Source organism: Ascidia mentula, chromosome 4 (genome assembly GCF_947561715.1).
Source record: "Ascidia mentula chromosome 4, kaAscMent1.1, whole genome shotgun sequence".
NCBI lineage: Eukaryota > Metazoa > Chordata > Ascidiacea > Phlebobranchia > Ascidiidae > Ascidia > Ascidia mentula.
Genome location: NC_138569.1, coordinates 7092020 through 7116802, shown reverse-complemented (window position 1 = coordinate 7116802; position 24783 = coordinate 7092020). Strand labels below are relative to the sequence as shown.

Genomic DNA, 24783 nt, shown 5'->3' with positions numbered 1-24783 from the left:
TTTTGCTTCAAATAAAAATAGCAGTGAGCCGAAGTACACAGGCAAAAGCGAATATGAAATTATGGTATAGTTGTAAAATTGAGTTGAATTAATATTTGCAGAAGTAGGACTTGCAACACATACTTGGTCATGACAGAACAAGGGTTTAAACTGTACAAAGTTCGATGGTTTATAGCAATTTCCGTGATGCTCTGTGAACGACGTGTACGTGGAGTTTTTCAACATCACCTACGCGCAAGTCGATCTTATGGGTACAGCAAACTCCATTGTGACAGTTCCCCTGTCCGTATTGTTGGCTTTGCTTCATTTTGTTTCAAATTTTAAGTTGCGAAAACTTACCCTGTTTGCTACCGGATGCTTAACGTTGTTCCTTCTCCTCCTTGCTTGCGCTTTTCTCAACCCCAGAATTTATGGAGTGGCCGTTTTAGCAAGAACTTTTGGCGGAGTTGCTGGTTTGATTGGAAAATCAATACCATCCACTTTCTCTGTGTTGTGGTTTCCTGATCATCAAGTAGGAACTGTGCTTGGAATGATCATGTTCGGAAATGCAATGGGTGAAATTTTGAGTGCCCTTACAATGGGTTACGTAGTTAGTCCCAAGAAGTCTTTAAGCGTCAGTTTTATACCTGATGGTAATTTTACAATGACAGAGCCTTTGACAAACAGCGTAAGGCCGCGTTTTCTTTATAACATTACGTGTGCTTTAGTGATGTGCGAAGTGATGCGGCAACCGCAAGCGCGTTGTCTTTTGAAAAGATAGGCTTTTGACATCAGTATTTCAGATTTTGAGCACTTTTTAGTGGAGGTGGTATCACATTTTGAAAGAGTGGGACCTTATTCACTGTAGTTTTATCTTGTTTATTGATAATAAGTTCGGTATACTTAATTCTTGTTCTAAAACCACAGTCTTTTGTGTGCTGACAATCAAATCAAAGACCAACATATCGGGTTATTTTGCAAAGTAGTATATTATCTTTTTATCGAAAAGGATTGAAATTCACAACCAACATATAACATTTATTGCTCCAGTAAGTGAGTCAGAACTTGCATGAGAACTGGACATTTCCTATTGATCAAATGTGTTTTTTTATTGTTGTTTATTGTTTTGCTGTATATTTTGCAGAACCTAGGTAGAAATTCGTGTTTTAATAAACGACAAACACAATTCCAAACTACAACATGAAAGTAATTTTGGCTGGTTTTAGTAAAACTGGAACTATTTCGATGCGTGCTGCTCTCACAGAGCTCGGCTTTAAAACGTATGGTTATTTGGATCACGAGTATTATCACAATAAGGAATGGATGGAAATCTTAACCACTGGTGGCAGTACCGAACTATTCAGAAAGATGTACGAGAATGTGGATGCTGTTGTTGGCAGACCAGTATTTTGCTTCTGGAAAGAAATACATCAAGCTTTTCCAGATGCTAAGGTAATGACTACAGGCAAATTTGCAATATACCTTTTGGGAATTATATAGTAAGCCTTATCAGTCTTGTGAAACTGAACTGTACTTATCTGCATGGTTTAGCAATGTTTAATAGGACCGACTTTTATATTCTCAAAAGCATGAGCTTTTAGGTGTAAGTGTAACACCATGCAATACGAAAAAACGCGAAAAACACAGAAAAAGGCATGCAAAACGACAAACTGTCGTTCAGCTCGGTCCTGCCGCATCATAGTGTGCGTAATAACTCATGAAACCCCAGTCTCTCTTGAGACCATCAGGGTAAACGGCTAAGCAACATCACATTAACCGTTGAGGTGTTAAAGCGGTTGATGTGATGTTGCTCGGCCGTTTCCCTTGCAAGTTTCAATTTTTCGTATGCTCACCATGATGCCGCAGGACCGAACTGACAGCTTATAATTTCTACGTGTCTTTTTTCTTTTTTGCGCTTGCTTCTGCATTGCCTGGTGTTGGTTTATTTACACCTGATGGAGCAAGAGGATCTCGCGAGTGCTCATGTTTTTACAGTTTTGGTGAATTGCGAATGATATAAAACGTATGATGCATAAGACTTTGAAATTCTTCTAGAAAAGTGTTTTTTGCAGATCGTTTTGACAATGCGAGACGAGGAAGAATGGCTTAAAAGCTGCATGCGTCACGTGCGTAGTCTAAACGACTCATGGATGTATTTCGTAGAAAGGTTGATTTCACCGACTGGTCGACGATGTGCGAAAGTAGCAAAGCTGGAAGGTAATCCTATTAATTTCGCTCTGGCCAGAAGCAGCATTAGCTGTAAAACGCACGTTATGTTAACGTATTAACTTTGTATGGCTAAATAGCGGGTTATATGCTTGCGATTGTTTTGCCCTAACTTTTCGGTTTTTAACCAAATAAACGGTAAAGGCAGACACATCTGCACATACTTTGTTTTGGGTTAATCAAATTATACGCTCCTTTTCTGCTTGACAAAGTGGCTACAGGGATATTTTGTTACGATCTCGTAAGTTTAGCAAAATAATTATATCTTCGTATTGTGTTACACTTGTTTTGGAATGTTCATTGTACCAATAGTTTGTGGAAAATCGTATCCTTATGATACTTTTTTCTTTTTCGACTTTATTTACTGTGAATATTGATTTCATGGTCTAATGCAGGCCTAACTATTATTGAAATCTTTAATTGAAAAAAAAGGAAAACGCTAAATCACTGAAATTGTAATTAAAGATAGTATGGCATACGGAGGCAATGCACCCTTTAACTGGAGCCAACCGTATCCCGGCAGTAAAACGATGTTTCGGATCAAATACAGACAACATAACACCGATGTGTTGCAGGTGGTATACGAAATCAATTAGTGTTATTAGAAACCTGTTGCTGCATTGAAACATTCAATTGTCAGTTTTGCAAACAAATTCCTAATCACACAGTAGAACATTAAACTTCTTCCCACAACGCCTCTTTACATATTTCAAATATTCTCGGATTATTGCAGAATGCTCCCGAGGACAAACTCTTGATTTTTCGTGTAAAAGAAGGATGGGGACCTCTTTGCAAGTTTCTTCAAGTCCCAGTACCACCTACCCCGTTTCCTTGCAAAAACATCAACTGCTCATTGCTAAAGGAGGCCGCAGAGGAAAACCACATAAAGAAGAAAATTCAGTTTGAGACTAAACTTATTTTGTGTGTAATGGTGTTATTTGCCACAATTCTTATTAGTTGGGTGATCACCTTAGAAACGGGCCTATAACAATTTGTTTAAAAATTGTTGAGAGAAAATAAAATGTCAAGCTGCGAAGTTATAAAAAAGAATATGATGCGCACTCTAACGAGGCATAAATCATGATGTTTTGCGTGAAACGGGTTTCTTTGCAAAGCTCAGCACTATCTAGTCTGTCTACTCCAAATACCCAAAATAGAAAAAGTTAGTTTGAGACGAGGCTTTACTACTATTGCAGCATTTATCATGTATTTTTATTGTTCCAATTGTGTAACAGCTGCGATTCGCCCTGTAGAATTTGCACGGCCTGGATAGTGCCAGTTACCACATTACAATTTTCCCTTAGTGAACGCAACCGGTGATTGACTCAACGTCGGTTCTCTGTTAAAACGAACATTCACTCAATACAGCAAATAGCCTAACTACCAACATTATCAATAGCGCTACATACCAACTTTTGGGGTCCAGGTCCAAATTACTACTTATTCAAATATTAACAGCCCTATAATCTCATTAAATAGGTCATTCAAATAGACAAACAAAATAAATTCATGCTGAATTAGAAAGTACAGCACAAACACATTCACTACTGGCATTAAAAGCGTGGCCAGAGTATGTTGCAATGTTCCGTCACAGACGCCAAGCGTCACTAAGCAAGTGGCGGGAATAAACATAGACGACTTAACCTTCGCTGTTATAAATGGCTAATAAAACTAACCTACATTCCTTCACTAATGCAGGTCATTTAAAAATTTGCCTTTTAGGATCATGGGGTCACTGGTGACCCCTGGGTCTCTAAAGGGTGTTGCATGGCATTTCAGCCGTTGGGCCCTTGGCATCCAATAGATTCATTGTTTTACTGTTGAATCTTTATTCCAAGGGTCCCAACAATTTTGTGTTTTTAAATGTCGTTTTCTTTTAAAGTCCATGCTAATTCTTGAAATATATTACAGATCGCGCGCAAGAACGGCGAAGTTGTGTGCGTTTTAAATAGGCAACCACAGTTGCCAGAAACTGTGTTAGTTGTTTTTTTAATTGTGCTCTGATTATTTTACATAAATAATTAGTAATGATTGGATATTTTTGTCGATTACTGCTCTTTCATTGGTTAACAGTAGATTATTAGATTGACTTGTTTTTAGGTAACAATAGTGGCCATAATTATTGGTAGCCTAACTAAAAAGAAATCTGGTCCTAAAATTACAGTGATTAATTTTTAGACTTTGAATAACACATATTGACCTTATCAATTAATAATTTTATTTTTCCTGACGTATTGGAAAGTATAGTACAATAAAATGACGAGAATCGAACAGCTTTGAATCGTAGGCGCTTGTCAAGCAAATGCCCGGAAAAGGTGAAGTTATTAACATATTAAGAGCAACACACATTTGAATAATCAGACACAAGATAAACATGAAAACACATTGTAACTTTTACAATCCAATCATTGTGAAGGAAATGAAGGCATGTATGCAAGTGCCCCTGGCTGCAATTTCATTAGTCGATGAGGTGATGGTGCAGCATAGCATAAACAGACCTCAATAAATGCTTACACATAAGCATGTGGTATTACTTGGTAAGAAGTTATTCTTTCACAGCTTGTTGGAACCCATTGATACTAAAATTTTTGATATTTTGAGGTAGATTATTGCACACTGCAACAAAGTAATATTGTTTGTTATTAACTTCAGAGCTCTGTTTTGGAGGACTTTCAACAATAACATAGTTCATAATACATAATTACGAATTGGACAACATTGTTCACATGTTTTACATTACCTGTGGTTGAAAAAATCATAAACTAAGTCGAAAAAATTTTTATCTTTTTCTTTCTTCCTCAGATATTTGTTTTTTTTTAAATTTAACAGAAACACAAATACTAATCAATGAATGCAGCTAATGTTCAATGCATTTGCATAACTATAATATTTAGCACTTTTCTAGTTCAGGACATGTTTTTTGCTCATGCAAAAAAGCTGCTTTTGTTCAATTTACTGACATTGAATTTTTAAAGCTCTTTTTTTTTAGACAAGTTAAAATTTTAATATTATGCATACGTACTGTTTAGTACAACTAAATACAAATAATTCTTCTGTTGGTATGAGTCATGATTACTCAGATGTGTCTAATTTACCAATAAATAAGAAGGTAAAATGTTGAATTTGCTCACTTAGCCTAAACACAGGTCTATTTCTTTTGCATTCCACAAAGTCTAAAAGGTGGAATTGGGGATGGAATGAGAACCCTACTAATATTTTTATTATGAGCATTGCATGTAGGCTAATGAAAAACAAAGTTGTTTTGAAATAAATGGGTTATAGGGGTGTGCCAGTGTTTATTATTTTATTTTTAACTACAGTTTCACACATAACTTTGGTGTTTGTTTCTAAAAAATTACATTTGACTATTTTTACCTGATGGACATTTTTCTTTTTGTATTTTATTATGTTTCCTGAAACTCATCTCGGATGTATGATACCTTTTGAGGTAATTTTTTGGAAAGACCAAATTGTGGTTGGCATGTTTATGACAAACTTTTTTCTATAAATTACCATTTTTTATGTCGTAAGGTATTGTAAAAATTACCAGTAGTGTTGGACGGGGTACGGCTACATTCAATAAAACAAACTTGCACAAATCGTCCTGAACAATGAAGATAATTGTGGCTGGAATGCCAAAAACTGGCACAAAGTCCATGCATGCCGCGCTGACCATGCTTGGCTTCACCGTATACGACTTTCTTGAGCACGCGTGTTATCATCACAATGAATGGAAGCGGATTTTGGAGTCCGGGGCAGATCCGCAGTTGTTTCGAAAAATGTACAGTGACGTAGACGCAGTAGTTGATATGCCGGCCAACTTTTTCTGGGAGCAAATACACGAAGCATTTCCAGATTCTAAAGTTGGTGATCTGCTGAACGATCAAACATTCCCAATTGTTTCACTTTAAATAATGCTGTAGCAAGCAAATGTCATTGCGTTGATTTTTAGATAATCCTCCTCACTCGTGATGAAGATGCTTGGTACAGGAGTTATTGCCATCAAGCACGTGAAAATAACGAGTGGTCGATGTTTAAGCTTGCCATGTTTGTCACACCTACGGGGATAATGTATCGCACTCACATAAAAAAAGCATGTAAGATTTGTGTGTTTTCGATATTATTTTTTATTGTAATTTCTGTTTTGAAACAGCCACCGTCGTCTTCGGGATGGCAAGGTCTAAACCATGGATGAGCTTCAGGCCAAACGAAACGATTGCTCGATTAAAGTACAGGCATCACAACTGCTACGTTTTACACGTAAATATGCAAACAGGCGCTTTGGACACTTTAACATAACTTGCTTGCTTGTTTTTTTTTCAGAGTGCGCCCAAAGATAGGCTACTTGTGATGAATATACAGCAAGGCTGGGGACCCTTGTGCAAATTCTTGGATGTCGAAGTCCCCAATATTCTTTTTCCTCATAAGAACAAGGAAGGTAGTGCTCTGAAGGAAGCCGCAGCTTCAAATCCAATAATGCGGAAGATTTATCGGGAGTTGTTTGTCATCTTGTGTATGGTTGTCGTCGTCTTTGCTATACTGATGTTTTGCAGGTAGCCCTGGCGTAGATTTGCTGGGGATGTTAATTTAAAATATTTTAAAGACACATTCAAAGGTCGACAAGCACAAAAAAATGTTTTACTCGGAAAGTGAACAAGCCGACCGGTATTGGAATATGCTAGAGTAGAATGGAATCGACCCCATATAAATTGTAAAAGCAATGCAACGTAAGTGGTCGCAGGTACTATGGGAAAAACAGCCATTAACTGTAAGCCTTAGGTGCGGCAGACTGTTCAAACTTTTTTTACGAAACCTAAATGGTATTTATAAATTGTGCTTTGAACAAAAAAAGGTAGCCTATGTTACCTGGAAATGATCTTTCTTTAATTTTTAGACAGTGGCATAAAAGTAATGCACAAGTGTGGTAACCCTGAATTAGGCTGTCTTCTACACTGTGAGTTAGTGCGTTTGATAAAAATTTATAGTTATTTTTAACAAGCGAATTTAGTTGAGTTTTTGTCTCTGAGATGTGTTTGAACGCGCATGGTGCTTCTGTTGCCGAAATCAATGCAGAACTGCGCAGTCCAGAAAAACTTTTTTTATCGTCGTTGACCCCAACAAAACCTAATGCAACAACATCCTGCTCTATTGTTTTATTAATCTTGCTTTGGTCAATTGCAATACACAAATAATACAAAAATTATACATTCATTATTGTCGACCAAGTATGTTGATGCAATAGTTCGAGAAGTGGAAGACACAATCATCACTACAGAGTGGTTGCCATATTCAGTTTAGTTTAACAATGTTGTTCTCTCTTGGTTTTCCACGCTCGCTCTTTTCAGCTCAATCTTTGCCGTCCAAGCGATGATGGTTCCTACCAACATCATTGTGCTCTGCAACATCAGTACAGAGAAACCACCGAAATTGTTGTAAACGAGCCGTCCGAACTCGACTATTAGAACAGTATAAATTCCGTCAAAAAAACTTTTCCAAAGATTTACAAAGCTCTCATCTGTAGGATAGGTGTGCTGTGTAATAACTTCCATTAATGCAACAATGCACGTTGGGGTCACAATACCGTACATAAAGTTGCTTATTATTATCATCCAGTAGCAGTTGACAGCGACACCCACGGCAATCAGTGCAGCAAATAACGTTGCAAGCAAACCTGCTGTCCGCCATAGTATTACGTAGTTTTTGTATCTGTCCACTATTTTTCCACCAATGACAGCTCCCGCTAAACAACCGACAAAATAAGCGATAATGATATTGCTTGATTTCATATACGGATCATCGATTCCAAGATCCCGGATTATTTCGCCCATGAAAACTACAATCCAATCTGTTTGATAGAAAAATGTCCAGGATAACGCCGAAAGAATGTATGTGACGTTGGTTAAAAGTTGTTTTGTTTCGATCATAAACTCTTGAAGACCCGCACAAAAAGATCTATGTTTGTCGTTGACTTTGTCGTTACGTCGTTTTAACGACTGGGCGTGCGTCGGTGGTGTGGGAGGGACGTCGGTCACAAACACGCAGGAAAACACCAGAATACAAAATGCAACGCTAGCACAAGTAAGGTTATAAAGAAAAAGCGACCTTACGCTGTTTGTCAAAGGCTTTGTCATTGAAACATTACCATCAGAAATGGAACTGTGGTTTAAAGAAGCTTCGGGACTAACTACGTAACCCATTGTAACGGCACTTAAAATTTCCCCCAATGCATTTCCAAACACTATCATTCCAAGCACAGTTCCTACTTGATGATCAGGAAACCACAACACAGCGAAAGTAGGTAATAGTGATTTTCCAACCAAACTTGTTACTCCACCCAAAGCTCTTGCAAAGATTGCCACTCCGTACAGGTTACGTTTGAGAAAAGCGCAGCCCAGAAGCAGAAGGTTCAACGCTAAGCATCCTGTAGCAAACAGAGTGAATCTTCGCAACTTGAAACTTGAAACAAAATGTAGCAAAGCCAACAAAACGGACAGAACAACTGCAACAATGGAATTTGTTGTACCCATAAGATCTACTTGGGCGTAGGTGATGCCGAAAAACTTGACGTACACATCGTTTACTACGCCATACGACGTGTTTGCTAAGTTTAACACTTGGTAAAGCATCAAGGAAATTGCTATGAGCCATCGAATCTTGTACAGTTTGATTTCTTGTTCAGCCATAACCAATTCTATGTTGCTTGTCCTACCAACTAACAATATGAGAACATAGTTTCCACAACCATTTCACAGACTTATATATCCGCTTTTGATGGACCACTTGCTAAATGTAGCCATGGTGAACTACTTGGAACACAAACATACAGCAACAGCAGTAGGATTTTTCGATGCGAGGTAAAGTTGTGCTGCTGTTTCCTGTCTGAATTGGTTTGTTAAGAAGACATCGACCAAAACGTGCTGCAAATCAGCGTTCGAACCACAACAATATATTGATGTCGTTGCTGTCAATTTCTGCGTGAAGCTAAATTTGTTCGGATCTTTTTTTTTTAATTTTTTCGAAAACGAAATTTCCGATCAGATTCGCGGACATTTAGTTTTGGGCAACTTGTTGAACCGACCTACAGTTTTATTTAGTCTTCTATTTTGCGACTTTGATCAAGATGTGTTGCATGATATATTCCAACAAATGCTTTACTACACCATTGCTGTCTGTTGTGTACAATAACCACCTGATTTGTAACTCCAACAAGGAATAACTAAATGTTTAACAATATTTATCAACGAGGTGTGTCTTTTGTTTCAAAATCAGCTCGTGAAAAAGCTGCAACAACTTTCTTGGTAACTAAATGAGATTTGAAAAGTTTTTGGCTACTTATATAATTTTAAATCTTTCAACCAACGTGTGTAATTTCTGGATGGAGTATGCGTAGTCTTTTTAAAAACAGAGAGGCAAATTAATACAAAATATATGTTTTTAAATGTTAGTGTGAAACATTATTTACTGCATTCAATTGAACGTTACGCCATGGTTCCCCAAATCTTAAACAGTAAGAGCGCCAAAAGGAGAATCAGCACTACAAAGACAAGGCTTAGTTCACGTAAAATTTTTTGCATCACTGGGTTGACTGCCGCCTCCTTAACTGCTGTGGCCCCCTTGTTTTTGTGGGGAAACGGCTCATCGGGTACTTCTACATCTAGGAATTTGCACAGTGGTTCCCAGCCGTCACTTATATTCATAACGAGCAGCTTGTCCGCAGGTGCTTGCTGAAACAACATAACGAAACTTGTTTACAGATTGGTCATAGAACAACTTTTGATGAAATTTCAGTATCATTTTGGCTTACGTGTAAAACGTAGCTGTTATGTTGTCGAAACTTGAGCCGCAAAACTGTTTCATTCGGGTCTGTAAAGCCCGACATACCAAAGACCACCATCACTGCCGAAAATGTGCCTTATTCAAACGCTACTACTCGATTTGAACAAACACAAAACTCACTGCACTTATTTATGTGATGACGATGCATTCTCCCTGTGGGCGTGAGGATGGTGGCAAGTTTAAAAAGCGACCATCTGCTGTTTGCACGGAGTTGTCCAAGGAGACTTCTGTGCCAATCATCTTCGTCACGGATCATATGAATTATCTAATGACATCAGTATTATACAATTACGTTATTTTGCTTTATCAGGAGGTAACTGACGTCAGCTAATAAGCCACTGTTACACTTTGCGTATTTATAAAATCCACGGAGACCTTATCGACGGTTTACTTTTAAATAAGTGGCTGCTCGTCGTTTTCAAACATTTGACAAGATAGCCCACAGATACATTAACTATGAAGCCAGTAATCAAGTAGGTGTTGATGTGCTTTGCTGTTTAAAGTATAACTATTCGGTTGCTGATCACCGGTCTTACCTTGGAATCTGGGTAATTCTGGTGTATTTGCTCCCAGAAATAATTTACTGGAAGGTCAACGACTGCATCCACATTTTTGTACATGTCCGCGAACGGCCGGGGGCTTCCATCCGTTTTCATTATCTCCTTCCACTCTTCATAATGGTAGTAGGCATGCTCCAGAAAATCATAAACGGTGTAGCCCAAAATCCCTAATGCTGCGTTCATAGATTTTGTGCCTGTTTTAGGCAATCCGGTCACAATTACCTTCATAGCTTTGGCAAGCGGATCAACTGATTTTATAATTGTTTTGCTTCAGACTTTTATGTACTAACCTACCTGATTCCAGATAGAAAACTAAACGATGAAAATTGAAATAATACAAACATCTGTACAATTAATGGGGCTTTTACGGTCAAAGCCTTATCGCATGCATTTTTGCGGGCTAGCTTTGGAGAAAAGTAAAATCCGGAACCTGATGTTATATATCACGGGATTGTTCACTAAGTAAGATTACAATCATTCCTATTACATTTCTGATCTCCGACCAATCTCATTTGAGAGGATTTTATTCCCTAAACAAGCCGGGTTTGCCAAACTATATCTTTAACATAATATGCTAAGTTGCTAACTATTGACCAAATGTATGCCCAAACCAATAAAGCTTGCTTCTTCTGCCCATGTAATATGTTGTAGTTGAACGTGCACCAACAACCTTAAAAACAGACTGTCTGTTCTGTCCGTAGTGACATTGTCGTTGTGTGCGTTAATAAGGGCACAGTTTAAACAAATTTGAACAGGGAAGTTAGTAAATATAGGGAGCGAGATAAAGGCGATTAAATCATTGATGCACGACCATTTTCAACTAATGTGTTTAACTGTGTAGGCTAATATATGTTTATAATGTTTTTGTTGCTGCCAGGCATATTATAACTTAATAATCTGTTCTTCTATGGAACATATAAAAAACGTAATTTTATTCCGACGTTTCGCCTGTTATACAACAAGGTTTCCTCAGGGTAATGAGACAGGTACAGCACACAACTAACGCCAAAAAACGTGCCAACACGAAAAAGGGGATAACGCTAACAAAGTTACGTTTTTTATATGTGCCAGAAGAACAGATTATCAAGTTAATATATGTTTGTACACGCGAATGTGAAGTAATGGATGTTTTGATATTTCATTCGTTTTGTGTGGAAACGCTTCGTGTTCTTGACATTGCACACAACACACAACAAACCTTTTTGTGTAGACCAACTAACTTTTACTCTTTTACTAAAAAAAACCACAGCAAAACATGAAGATTCGGTTTTTGCTTATAAACTACACATACGCAGCAAGTTAATATAACCAACAAATAAATTACTAGTATTGTTTGTTGACATAATTTTTGTAACAGGAGTGATAATCACTGATTTTCTTTGTAAATGGTTGCCTTGTTTTCATAAACACCCTTCCTGTTTCACATCGACGGTTTCCAATTTTGTTTAAAACATACAGTGCCCAGATTACGCGCAGCAGTTTTGTGTTGAACGGAAAAAAATAGAATCGTATAACATAATGCATTACTACAAATCAAGCAATACTGATTTGTCTCATTATAAAGGAAATAAAAGTGAAGAAAAATGATTTTGTCAGCAGGACATTATTTATTTCCATTGACGCTTGGTTTGCTGAATAAGTTTAGTACTGCTGTCACAGAAAAACAGATTGAATAGATGTGTGTGCGCTATACCTCATTGGTTTATCAATGTTTAGTATTTAAAAGTAGAATGAACGACAAAAGTACTTTAAGCAAGTGTTTGAAGCGATTGAAACGATGTAAATATACTTAGATGCATTTGGGACAAATCCACATGGACAAATAGTGGAAGATCAGTAAACATTCATTCTCACTCGGATAATGTCTCCTTGGTATTCCTTGTACTTTGACGAAAACTGCTCATTTATTTTACAGACAAAATAGACGTATTTTAAACACTATGGAAAATAGAGCATTGCTGCAAAGTGGATTTCAACTCTACAAAATACGTTGGTTTATTGCGTTTTCCCTAGTTTTATTTCAGATATTGCTGTTTACAAACATATCGTACGGAGTAGTAAACGACGTTTATATGGAATACTTCAGCATTACATACGCACAAGCCGACTTTCGTGTCACAGCAGGGTATCTTGTTCAAACCATATTATCAGTATTACTTGCCGTTCTTCATTTTACGTGGACTGTAAGACTACGAAAACTAGCACTCATAGCTAATATATGCTTGACTTGTGGACTTGTGTTTTCGGCCTGTTCGTTTCTTCACGTCTCATTATTTGGATTGGCTGTAACTGGACAGGTTTTAAATCAAATTGCAAGTTTGTCTGGAAAAGCAATTCTCGGCACATTCAGTGTCCTGTGGTTCCCGGATGAACAGGTGGGAACAGTACTTGGGATGAGCATGTTAGGGGGTGCTTTCATGAAGATATTCAGTGCGCTGCTTATGGGCTACATAATCACGCCGACACATCCTTCAGCGTCAAGATATTCTCGGGATGTTGCGACGGAGTGTACTCGAACAAACACAACTATCAAGGCGGAGTTGCCACGCAAATGTTATGAAAACAGTGCAAAGTCTCTTTTCTTCTACAACATCACTTGCGCATCTCTTGCTTTTATGGTTTTACTGTTTGTATTTTTTTTCGTCACTGACGTCCCACCGACTCCTCCGACCCATGCTCAGGCCTTGAAGCGCGAAAAAGAAGAGGTTGATGGACGTATCGAAACAAACTTTGCCGAGAACTTTCGTAAGTTCCTCAAAGCAACGCGGAGTCTACTTGGCAATGGTACTTACTTACTAATGGCGTATTCGTGGACCACTTATTATCAAACGGTCTGGATTGAACACGCGTTCTTGGGTGAAATTGTGCGCGATGCGAAGTTTCGTGATCCATACGCTTTGACTAGTTATGCACTAATCGCTTACTCAGTAGGAGGTTTATTCGGAGCCTTATTTGGTGGGAAATTAGTTGATAAGTACAAAAACTACAGCTTAGTTTTGAAAGCTGGAAGTTCGAGTGCGTTGTTTTCCAGTGCATTGGTTGCTATTGGGATTTACCTTAATCTGTATTGGCTTGTGATTGTGAGTAATACGATATATGGCGCTTCTATATTGATGTGCGCTGTTGTATTGTTCGAGATCGTCACACAGCAAACCTATCCGCTCGACGAAGGCTTCGTGAATCTTTGGATGGTTTTCATTGATGGGCTATACGCGTTTGTAATCCTCGCAATCGGACGGCTGGTCTACAACACTTTTGGAGGTTTCGCTGTATTGTTGTTGCAAAGCGAAATGATGTTGATCGGGGCAATTATTTCTTGGATGGCGAATATTGAATTGAAAAGAGTCAAGGTGGAGAATGAGGAAGCTACCAGATTGCTGAATTAACTCCCTTGCTTATTTTTATTTGTGAGAGAGTGTCGAATGCCGATCTTGATACATTGCAAATTGCATGGTTTACGTAGAGCAAGAAACATTGCTTTATGGCCTAAATCCAGACACAGGCGTACATTATACCACTTAACAAATCAAATTTGGTTTATTGCGTTGTTGACATTATGCAATGCATGTTATTATGGTGGGGAATCGTATTCGAATCCAGGCTATAGTGTCATGACTGTGCCTACGTTTTTAATTTGACTTGCGTTGTGTTTGTTTTCCTCAATAACTTTGCCTCATGGGAGTGTGGTGTTTCGCTTTATTACACGTGCAATGTTACACGTTTTGGTCTTTCCCACCGAAAGCAATTACGATTTTCAAAATATATGATACAAATATATATAGGACAACGTAGGATTATATAACCTTTTGGGCAAATTCATTCAAACTGAATCGGGCAGGAAACAACAGATCAGTTTCGGGCAGGAAACTGAATCGGGCAGGAAACAACAGATCAGTGTTGGAGCATCCTGCTACTGCAACAGCAGCTGGTGCAGGCCCTAAACGCGTGATGCAACAGCATGATAAATTACAAGATATGCTAGCAAATAGGCATATCATATCATATAAGTTTTGTTATGATCCTGACTTTCAGCCAGGGAAACGATATCACATGATGCGTGAAGTGGTTGGTAAAATATATTTATTGTTATATAAGGGAATGATTTATCAGATTCTGGTTTTAGAAAGCGTTACTTTCCCATTGTTAACGATGAAACAGGTTACATTAAAACCTTACTTAGCTACGTTGGCAACGTTATATTGACTTCCATGGATGTTACTGCACATAGGAAAAGAAAAAAAAGCACGTTGTGGCTGCGCGTTCAAACAAAACCATACAGGAAACTAGTGTGGGATTGAAAGTTACGGCATCCTGCCACCGTAAAAGAAAAAAAAAAGAAAAAAAAAGTCTGAAGCACATCCTAACAAAAGGCATTTTGCTATTTCGCAAAAACACAGGACCTTAGTAGGGCACATCGTTAGGTTTTTAGTTGCGACCGTAAAGTTTTTGCTTCAAATAAAGATAGCAGTGAACCGAAGTACACAGGCAAAAGCGAATATGAAATTATGGTATATTGGTAAAACTGAGTTGAATTAATATTTGCAGAAGTAGGACTTGCAGCACATACTTGGTCATGACAGAACAAGGGTTTAAACTGTACAAAGTTCGATGGTTTATAGTAATTTCCATGATGCTCTATCAAATTTTAAACTTGTCAAACACTTCTTATGGCATAGTGAACGACGTATACGTGGAGTTTTTCAACATCACCTACGCGCAAGTCGATCTTATGGGTACAGCAAACTCCATTGTGACAGTTCCCCTGTCCGTATTGTTGGCTTTGCTTCATTTTGTTTCAAATTTTAAATTGCGAAAACTTACCCTGTTTGCTACCGGATGCTTAACGTTGTTCCTTCTCCTCCTTGCTTGCGCTTTTCTCAACCCTAGAATTTATGGAGTGGCCGTTTTGGCAAGAACTTTTGGCGGAGTTGCTGGTTTAATTGGAAAATCAATACCATCCACTTTCGCTGTGTTGTGGTTTCCCGATCATCAAGTAGGAACTGTGCTTGGAATGATTATGTTCGGAAATGCAATGGGTGAAATTTTAAGTGCCCTTACAATGGGTTACGTAGTCAGTCCCAAGAGGTCTTTAAGCGTCAGTTTTATACCTGATGGTAATTTTACAATGACAGAGCCTTTGACAAACAGCGTAAGGTCGCTTTTTCTTTATAACATTACGTGTGCTTGCGTTGCGTTTTGTGTTCTGATGTTTTCTTGCGTATTTGTAACTGATGTCCCACCTACACCACCGACGCGCGCCCAGTCTTTAAAGTTTAACATGGAGGATAAAGTTGACAAACGAAAACCTTTCCGGGTGAATTTCCAAGAGTTTCTTAAAGAAACAAAACACCTTCTAACCAACGGAACGTACATTCTTTTGGCGTTTTCATGGATAGTTTTCTATCAAACAGATCGGATTGAATTATCCTTTATGGGCGAAGTTATCCGTGACCTTGGAATCGATGATCCGTATAAAAAATCAAGCAATATCATTATCGCTTACTTTACTGGTTGTTTAGCGGGAGCTGTGGTTGGCGGAAAAATGTTGGACATGTATAAAAATTCCGTAATTATATTGAGGGTGGCGAGTCTGTGCGCCACAATTTTTACTGCACTGCTTGCTGTGGGTGTGGCCGTTAACAGCTACTGGCTTATTATAATAAGCAACTTTATTTATGGTCTTGTGACCCAAACATGTGTTGTTGCTCTAATGGAAGTTATTACACAGCACACCTATCCTACAAATGAGAGCTTCGTGAATCTATGGAAAGTGTTTCTGGACGGAATCTACGCAATTCTTATAATCGAGCTTGGACGACTTATTTACAACAACCTAGGTGGCATTGCTTTGATGATGTTACAGAGCGCATTGATGTTAGTTGGAACCATTATCGTTTGGGCGGCAAAGATCGAATTGAAAAGAGCAAGAGTGGAAAGCGACGAGAATATAAAATTACTAAATTGAACAACAGTTTGGACACACGCTTGAGTGAATATCGTTTCAACAATAACTGTATCAAAACATATTGTCAAATTTAACAGCACCTACATGGAATTGTGTATGGCTCTGTTCTATTAAGTGCAATATCAATCGCGGTGTTATATTATTAATCATGAAACAAATTCTCAATTATAATAAACAAACACAGCTGAAATAACAAATAAAAAAAAGGACATATAGTGACCATTTTCATTTTACGACAAATTGCTTTGTCCCAACCCGCTTCCTTTATTATAAGGTTAAACTGGCACATTTTGTCGATATGTCGATTTTAAACGTCCGGCACGGATGTTGTCACTTCATGTTTAACCCAGAGAAGTGTTATTAAAGTTAATAGCCTTAATCACAAGACGCATTATCGATTATGTTTACCGATGCCACATATATTCAACATGTAAAGGAAATCCGAAGAGTCAGGTCCCCTATAAGAGTACATCCGGGACTCTTTTAACTTCCAGTGTATAGAGTGTTTAATGAAGTAAAGTCATTTAAACTTGGGTAAAATTGGCCAGCGTGAACTTATTACTAGGAAAACAGTTCACTATTGACGTAACCAAATTACCGATGGTTGATGAAGAAAAAATTATGTTACAGTTTATCACGACCTATTTTTAGGAAAAAAATAACCAAAACGGTTGACGTGTAAATAATGCGTTGGAAGTCCGTAGTTGTTCGAGGTAGGCGTTCGACAGAATATATACGGTTAGTTAAAGTACACACCATACATTTTGCGGTGGAATACAGTGCTAAGACAGGCGTAGACAGGTGCTTGCTGGGAAATATCACGCATCAAACCTTTAAAGAAAAATTAAGACACAATTAATCTTTGGGTTGAGTGACCCAGATACCTTAAAATAGACGTTCCCTTAAATATACCCCAAATTACTCACAAAGATTGGAAGACGATTAGCGTTAGTGCAATCTTTTGTTATAAAGTATATACAAAAATATTTATTTTTCCCATAAACCGCATCGTCAGTGTCTGTACTTATTTAAATAAAACGTCCAGTGAAGACAAATACGTCTCTACCACCAGACAGAACTGGCTGATTAGTCTTTGTGACATTTCCCCCCGACAGGCTATATTTTAAATTTGTTTTATCCTACGTTTGTGTAAAACATCGTTTAAGGCGCATTCAAATGCGTTGTAACTTTAACGTTTTCTTGGTTGTTGAGATTATAGATAGACACACAAATAACGCTGGTTGTATTTTAGTTAACTATTGAAAATATTGCTGACGAAGTAAGTTAATAACCGTATTTCGCGTGTCCATCACTGCATTCGTCAACCAACAAAACCTAAAAGTAATAAATGACTAAACTAAAACACGTAGACGATTAAAATAAATGAACGTAAACCAACAAGGATTCAAATTGTACAAAATTCGTCAGTCATTTTCCACTGCAAAAGCAGCCCTGTCCGCTTTCCCACAGGAAATAGCGAGAACAACAAGAGGCGTAGGAATGATAAAACGCGAACAAGTCACAGGAAGTTGAGTTAAACCATGAAAAGTGCGAGAACTTAAAACCGGTCCAGTGTCAAACGAAGCACAGTGCCCTGAGGTAAGCAGGACCATCCGCATGTTTTTGAAATGTGCACCTAAATAGTTTTGGATTTTATGTCTGCAGAAGTAGGGTCTCAAGACAGGAAGATGGCGGAACAAGATTTTAAGCAGTACAAGATCCGTTGGTTCATTGCAATTTCCATGATGGTTTATCAGGTTTTAATTTTAGCAAACACTTCGTTTGGTGTTGTTAACGACGTTTACGTAAAGTTTTTCCACGTAGCTTACGCCGATGTCGATCTCATGAGTACAGCAAACTCTGCTGCAACAACGCTATTGGCGGCTACGTTGGCTTTGCTGCATTTCGTTTCAAATTTTAAATTGCGAAAACTCACACTGCTTGCCACCGGATGCTTAACGTTGTATCTTCTACTGATTGGTTGTGCTTTTCTTAATCCTACTCTGTATGGACTTATAGTCGCAGCCAGGCTTATCAGTGGTGTTTCGGGTTTAATTGGAAAATCAATACCATCCACTTTCGCTGTGTTGTGGTTTCCTGACCATCAAGTAGGAACTGTGCTTGGAATGATCATGTTCGGAAATGCAATGGGTGAAATTTTAAGTGCCCTTACAATGGGTTACGTAGTCAGTCCCAAGAGATTTTTGAGCAACAGTTCTGCTGTAGGCGGAAATATTTCAATTGTGCAAGCTGTGGCAGACAGCGCCAAGTCGCTTCTTATTTACAACTGTACTTGCGCCAGCGTTGCGTTTTGTATTCTGGTGTTATCTTTTTTATTTGTAACTGATGTCCCACCTACACCACCGACGCAGTCTTTAAAGCGCAACATCGAAGAAAAAGTTGAAACTCGAAAACCTTTTCGGGAGAGTTTCCAAGAGTTTCTGAAGGAAACAAAACACCTTTTAACCAACGGCACGTATATTCTTTTGGCGTTTTCTTGGCTGATCTTTTACCAAACAGACCAGATAGAATTAGTTTTCATGGGCGAAATAATACGTGATCTTGGAATCGATAATCCCTATAAGAGATCAAGCAACATCATTATCGCCTACTTCACCGGGGGTGTGGCAGGAGCTGTTATTGGTGGAAAAACTTTGGACAAATATAAGAATTACGTTATAATACTGAGGGTCGCAAGCATGTGCGCCCTGCTCTTTTCTGCATTGATTGCTATAGGTGTCGCTGTCAACTACTATACTGGTTAATTATATTAGGCAACGTATTTTACGGCATTGCAGCCCAGATTTGTATCGTAGCGTTGATGGAAGTTGTTACACAACACACCTATCCTACAGATGAGAGCTTCGTAAATCTGTGGAAAGTTTTTCTGGACGGAATTTTCGGAGTTCTTGTAGTCGAGTTCGGACGACTTATTTACAACAAGCTGGGTGGTTTCGCTGTACTGATGTTGCAGAGCACAATGATGTTGATTGGAATTATTATCGTTTGGACGGCAAAGATTGAGCTGAAAAGAGCGAGAGTGGAAAATGGGGAGATAAGTTTGCTGGAGTAACCTGCTTACAGATGACATGTACCGCCATACTGGATTATCAACGGGTACTTTAAAGTGTCCAACAGAAATATTTTTGTGATCAAATCGTATTTTCATATGTCAGCAGTGGTTTTCATCTCCCGGCAAATTTCTCACTGTAATTGATTTGCTTCTGGGATTTTACCTCAAATAACTTTTGCCTCATCGTATAAAATCTTTCCAACATTTTCTCTCAACTACGTGTGTGCGTTAACGAATGTTCTGGGGAAAATGCGTCGTTGTTTGTGCAATAAAACAGCAAATGCAATGGTGCAAATATTTGTGTCATTATTGGAACGTATAGGCTACGTGATTACCATCAAACTCTTAGCAGATGCGCAGTAAAACATTTTTTTTAAAGCTAGTGTCTCAGAAAAATGCCTAACTTTGGACAAGTAATCAGAAACTAACTTTAACGTCATTGCGCAGGAGTGAGTACCTTAAAAAAAAAACAGATGACATTCTATTTTCTGTAAACACAGCCTGAATTTTATGCCGCTTTTTAACCTAATTTTCAACAACGAAGTCACCATTTGATGAAAAACGCCCAAAATCCACTAAAACTGCCCCAAACACGCTCAAATTCTTCCTTGCAAGCACGTGCATCCGTGCTCAATCAACCATAAAATTGACTTACATCAGTCTTAGACAGTGACAGAGCAAAGAATATTATTTTGACAGAGCATAAAATGCAGGGTGGGCATTGTCGTCCTGTGAAACTTATTTTGACGGAAAGACTGCAACCTTCACATCGATTTTTGTTCACTAGCGTACTCTGTCTAACGCATGAATAGCTCTTTTGTGACGAAAGGCTTCTGTTAGGCGTCACAATGAGTTTGCTGTTAAATGAACATATAATTATGAAGCATTGTGAACGTAGAATGGACTGTGAAGACGCGTCCCATGAATTTCTATGCAGCAATATAAGCTACTAGCGCAAAACTAAGGGGAGGATTTCTATCTGCAACAAAAAAAGAGTCTGAGACGCCAGATGTCGCTGTGAAAAAAAATTGATTCTTTTGCAACACTCGGCTCTCTAGAGCGAAGAAAGGGTTGGCTTCCCGGGCATGCCGTGGTTCCTGTAGGGCTCTGATTCCGGTCGGTGCATGAGCGATCATCCCACTCATCCCTGTATTTACCGGAATTAACCCCCCACGCCGGTTCCCCGTCTGCCCTCTTTGGGTAATCGGCTCCCCGACTTCTTTTTTGGGAAGGGTTTTAGACCTGGGTTTCTTCTATTTTATACCCAGAGGGGCCCTAATAGTGTCCTCGCCCGACCGCAATCTTTTGACCCCGGTTCGGCGCGGTTTTATTCGAATCTGACAGATTACCTGTCTGTCACCCGGACGGGCGAACTCGCATATCCGAAGAACATCAACACTGTCAAGAAATTATCAGTCTGTACACCACAATAGCTGCAGGACCCATTACCGATGGTCTGTTCTTGGACCTAAGTTCGGTCTGAGACCCAAACCGAGATCTGGACTAATCTGTAAGACCACCAGTTATGATCTATGAAACCAAAAGCCAAGATCTGTGAGATCACATTGTGGTCTGTTAAACCAAAAACCATGATCTGTTTATTAGTGGAAAGAGTCGCTAATATTTTGGGAGATATAAAAGATGAGGCAGAAACAAAGAGATAATTGCTGCGATTACGCGCCAAAGTCAGAAGTAGCGCAAGTTGAAAGACGAAAAGCAAGCGAGATAACTAGCGAATGCGTCAGAAAGACGGGGTAAATGTAAAAAAAAGTAAAAATCGGTTTCAAAAGACCAAGTTTAAACAAAATATTAACATGTTTTGAATCTAATTCCCTACAAAACAAATCACCAGAACGCAAAACTATACAATTTCGCTAAGTTTGAGAAAGAAGGAGAATACCCAAAAGGTAGTAGCTAGTTGAGGTGACGGGTCGCCAGGTAGTCGGTCAGTTGTTTTTAAATCCATACATTTTACAAACTAGTGATTCATAACAAAAGTTTAACCAAATATACAAAAATTCTTCAGTACAACGGCTAACTATTGCAAAGCGTTTGAGAAAGAAGGAGGGGCATGCGAATTTGTTGAAAGTTGTGGCGTCGAAAGCATCGATGACAGGAAACTAACAACGTAAAATATTGGTGGGAAGAGTTGATGGAAAAGTTGCAGCAAACGAGGCGGAATCTAATTTTCGACTGATTGCCGTACATGCATTATTTGCGATTGGAAAATGAATGGAATTTAAGTCTGGCAGAACGTAAGGGAACCAATTGACAGCTCAGACAATCAAAACTTACAAACAAGTGGGAAATATAATAATAATAGGAGCGACAGAACACAAACTCAGACACAGGAGTGGCGACAAACCAAACACACGGTAAATATTAAATGAACTTTTAACCCACATAATTGGAGGTGATATATAGTATCAAAAGAGCAGCTACTGAAAAAAAGAAGAAATATTACAATGCATGAACTTTAACAGACAAACAGCTGCATTTTGAGGTGTTTTACAAGAAAAACATGGCAACTAACGTGTATGTAATGTACAAGTTATGAGCTAGCTTATATAACGTTGGTTTCCAAATGACACTCTTCAATGATTAAAACTTCAACTTTCCAGGAATGTACTTGTCGATAAGGGACTGATAGTAAGGTTTTAGCTCTTCCACGTCCGGTAAGCTGATGGACTTGGTATACAGGTCGTGTTCACTGCAAAGGCAAAAACATGGCTTTATGGGTTAAACCCATTAACCAGGCAAGTCCAAAAACAATTTTTATAGCTGCATTTATATTCAAAAAGAATTGCTTGGGTATCATGGAAAAGCTTGGACCTGTAGCCTAAAACCTTCGGGTTCAAAACCCAATAGATAAGCAAAGTGATTGAAATAACTTAGATATTTTAGCTATAAGGCTTGTAAAAAGTGTGTAATGTAAACCCTTGGCATTATGAAAGAACCCATATATGGCTTACTTGAACCTAAGCAACCACTCCATCATCATCCGGTCCTTGTCATTGCAAAGGTGGTCGTAGTCTTTACCAGTGTGCCAGGGATAAAATGAGTGAAACCGCACACAATAAAAACCTTCTTCAGGCAGCTTGCAGCCATTGTGGCGCAGAACATGGTACATGTATTCTGAGTACAATTATGAATGGTCTCTTACAGCAGGGCTTCTTTTATATGTTATGTATTGTGGTCTATTACAACAAGGATTCCTGTACAATCCCATGCAAAAAACGGAGAGTCGAAAATACACAACTGTCCCAAGTAAAGGCAAAGTTTTACATCATACTACATGCCCAAAGAGGTCACGCATTTCCAGAGCAAATGAATTTGTTTTTAAGGTTAATAGCATATGTTCTACATACAACTAGTTTTAGCTTACCATCGTGGCCCCATGACATAAACACGTTTTCAAGACCACAGTTAGGCTTGTACATTCCATACTTGGTACTGAAATATAACAAGAAAGATACTAAAGCATTGAATGGGTCAAACCTATGTTGTTTGCTATATCTGATGATTTATGCTAGTGTTTGGAAACTTACTAATGTCAGAAAACAAACAAAAGCAGAGATACTAACTTGTATCTTGGATTGTTGAGGTCTGGATTGTTGGAGAAAGTGCTGTGTCGGTAGACTATTGACGGAGCAAATTGTGCACCCACAATAAATGTGTCACCCACAGTTGCAAATTGTTGTTCACCCCAAATTGCCATCACTTTGCCCAGGTCGTGTATGAGTCCAACCAGGTGAAACCAATCTGTAGAGAAAAAACTTTCGTCTCAAATCACAAAACCTTATTAACATGTTTACCCATACCTTTGTCAGGGTACATCTTTCTTATCCCTTCTGCAGTTTGAAATGCATGAAAAGAATTAGGAAACGTAACCTTGACATAATTGAAACTCAAGGTTAAGAATCTTGTTAGACATGAATGCACATGTGCAAACAACAAACAAAAGACCACCACCTACATCAGGGTCACTTTCATCAATAAGACCATTTAGCAACTCAACAGCTTCCATTATAGTATATTCACCATGATCAAAATGCAACCATTCTTCATGCTGAAACACATCAGGATTCAATATAATTGTGCTGCAGAGAAGTTGCAGTTGATAAACATACTTTTCTTTTCACAAAATCCACGCATTGGTGAGTGTGCATTTCTGTGTATGTTTTGTAAACCATGTCAAACTTTTCAGACTCCTGAGAAAAACAGATTTTTTTACATTATCATAACAATGCATAAACAACAAACAATTTACCCTTGAAAAGTTTCTAAATCCAGGTTTGTCACAATCATTTTTGTAAATTGAAACATCTTCCTCAACTGAAACTCGTTCCACAGCTGCAGTCTGTAAAATATATTTTGTACTTACACAAACAATGTACAAGAATAGAGTTCTCTCAACCATACTCACAGCCATTCCCAAATGCTCTTCAACAGAATATGAAAAATTAAGGGTAAAAAAGATAGAGGTATAACCTGCAATGCTAGATAAATTTATCACAGAATTCAACTCGGATCCCTATGGTAAATTTTTGTTTATATTCTTCTTGCAACTAGTCAATGCAATGGTTCCCATGCAAACCCCCCAAAAAGTGTTTATGATAAAATTAGGTCCTTTACCTAATTTACAACTATGCAATAAACCCTTACACGGAGTATGTTTTAGTTTTACATCTTACTACACATATTGTAAACACTGACTCTGCAAACCCGTTGTTGCGAATGTGACTGCAATTCCGCCAATTTAGCTGGATTTTATTGGTTGATGAGGGGGGCGAGGCCAATGATGTTAGTATATCGCTGAGTCACTATTGTTGTGATAACGCATATTTACTAATGCGTAGAAATAGAAACATACTTATGGAATTTCATCTAATTCCAAAATAAAAGCCCAAGCTGTTTGATTGCAGTTCGGCAAAAAAAAGGAATGACATTTTTCCTTCATTTGTAAATGTGTAAGTTTCAAAATTAAAAAAATGTTGTTGCGACAAGAAACTTCTGTCTGTCCATATAAACAATTTAAATTGATTACAATGCGTAAATTATCCGCAGTTTTTTTAACGAAATCTTACTCAAGCCATAATAATTGAGAGAGCTGTAGACGAGGTGTACGTTGGCCGAAAGGTGCC

At 38.3% G+C, this 24783-nt stretch overlaps 7 protein-coding genes across 7 annotated transcripts; 4 read left to right on the top strand and 3 right to left on the bottom strand.

The window, feature by feature from the left end:
- Nucleotides 1–1179: 1179 nt before the first annotated feature.
- On the top strand, nt 1180–3193 carry LOC145897954 (uncharacterized). Its single transcript, XM_082986406.1, has 4 exons — nt 1180–1431; nt 2052–2196; nt 2671–2780; nt 2939–3193. Exons 1-4 carry the CDS (start codon nt 1180–1182, stop codon nt 3191–3193), a joined length of 762 nt encoding a protein of 253 aa, XP_082842532.1.
- A 2040-nt stretch (nt 3194–5233) lies between these two features.
- On the top strand, nt 5234–6955 carry LOC145898369 (uncharacterized). The gene is made up of 4 exons (XM_082986803.1): nt 5234–6068; nt 6158–6302; nt 6359–6465; nt 6529–6955. The coding sequence occupies exons 1-4, from the start codon at nt 5817–5819 to the stop codon at nt 6760–6762; spliced, it is 738 nt and encodes a 245-aa protein (XP_082842929.1). The 5' UTR covers nt 5234–5816; the 3' UTR covers nt 6763–6955.
- Nucleotides 6956–7499: 544 nt separating this feature from the next.
- On the bottom strand, nt 7500–8888 carry LOC145897953 (choline/ethanolamine transporter flvcr2b-like). The gene has a single exon (XM_082986405.1). The coding sequence runs from the start codon at nt 8886–8888 to the stop codon at nt 7500–7502; it is 1389 nt and encodes a 462-aa protein (XP_082842531.1).
- Nucleotides 8889–9683: 795 nt separating this feature from the next.
- On the bottom strand, nt 9684–10829 carry LOC145897952 (uncharacterized). Its single transcript, XM_082986404.1, has 4 exons — nt 10578–10829; nt 10162–10306; nt 10010–10101; nt 9684–9929 (listed from the first exon to the last, which is right to left on the bottom strand). The coding sequence occupies exons 1-4, from the start codon at nt 10827–10829 to the stop codon at nt 9684–9686; spliced, it is 735 nt and encodes a 244-aa protein (XP_082842530.1).
- A 4345-nt stretch (nt 10830–15174) lies between these two features.
- LOC145897950 (choline/ethanolamine transporter FLVCR2-like) lies at nt 15175–16566 on the top strand. Its single transcript, XM_082986402.1, has one exon. It carries the CDS (start codon nt 15175–15177, stop codon nt 16564–16566), a length of 1392 nt encoding a protein of 463 aa, XP_082842528.1.
- A 1688-nt stretch (nt 16567–18254) lies between these two features.
- On the top strand, nt 18255–19331 carry LOC145897949 (choline/ethanolamine transporter FLVCR2-like). The gene has a single exon (XM_082986401.1). It carries the CDS (start codon nt 18255–18257, stop codon nt 19329–19331), a length of 1077 nt encoding a protein of 358 aa, XP_082842527.1.
- Nucleotides 19332–21192: 1861 nt separating this feature from the next.
- Nucleotides 21193–24419, bottom strand: LOC145897422 (inositol oxygenase-like). The gene is made up of 10 exons (XM_082985711.1): nt 24365–24419; nt 24066–24130; nt 23910–23999; nt 23770–23850; nt 23616–23708; nt 23461–23530; nt 23224–23401; nt 23025–23092; nt 22612–22774; nt 21193–22349 (listed from the first exon to the last, which is right to left on the bottom strand). Exons 2-10 carry the CDS (start codon nt 24069–24071, stop codon nt 22241–22243), a joined length of 858 nt encoding a protein of 285 aa, XP_082841837.1. The 5' UTR covers nt 24072–24130; nt 24365–24419; the 3' UTR covers nt 21193–22240.
- Between the last annotated feature and the right edge of the window lie 364 nt (nt 24420–24783).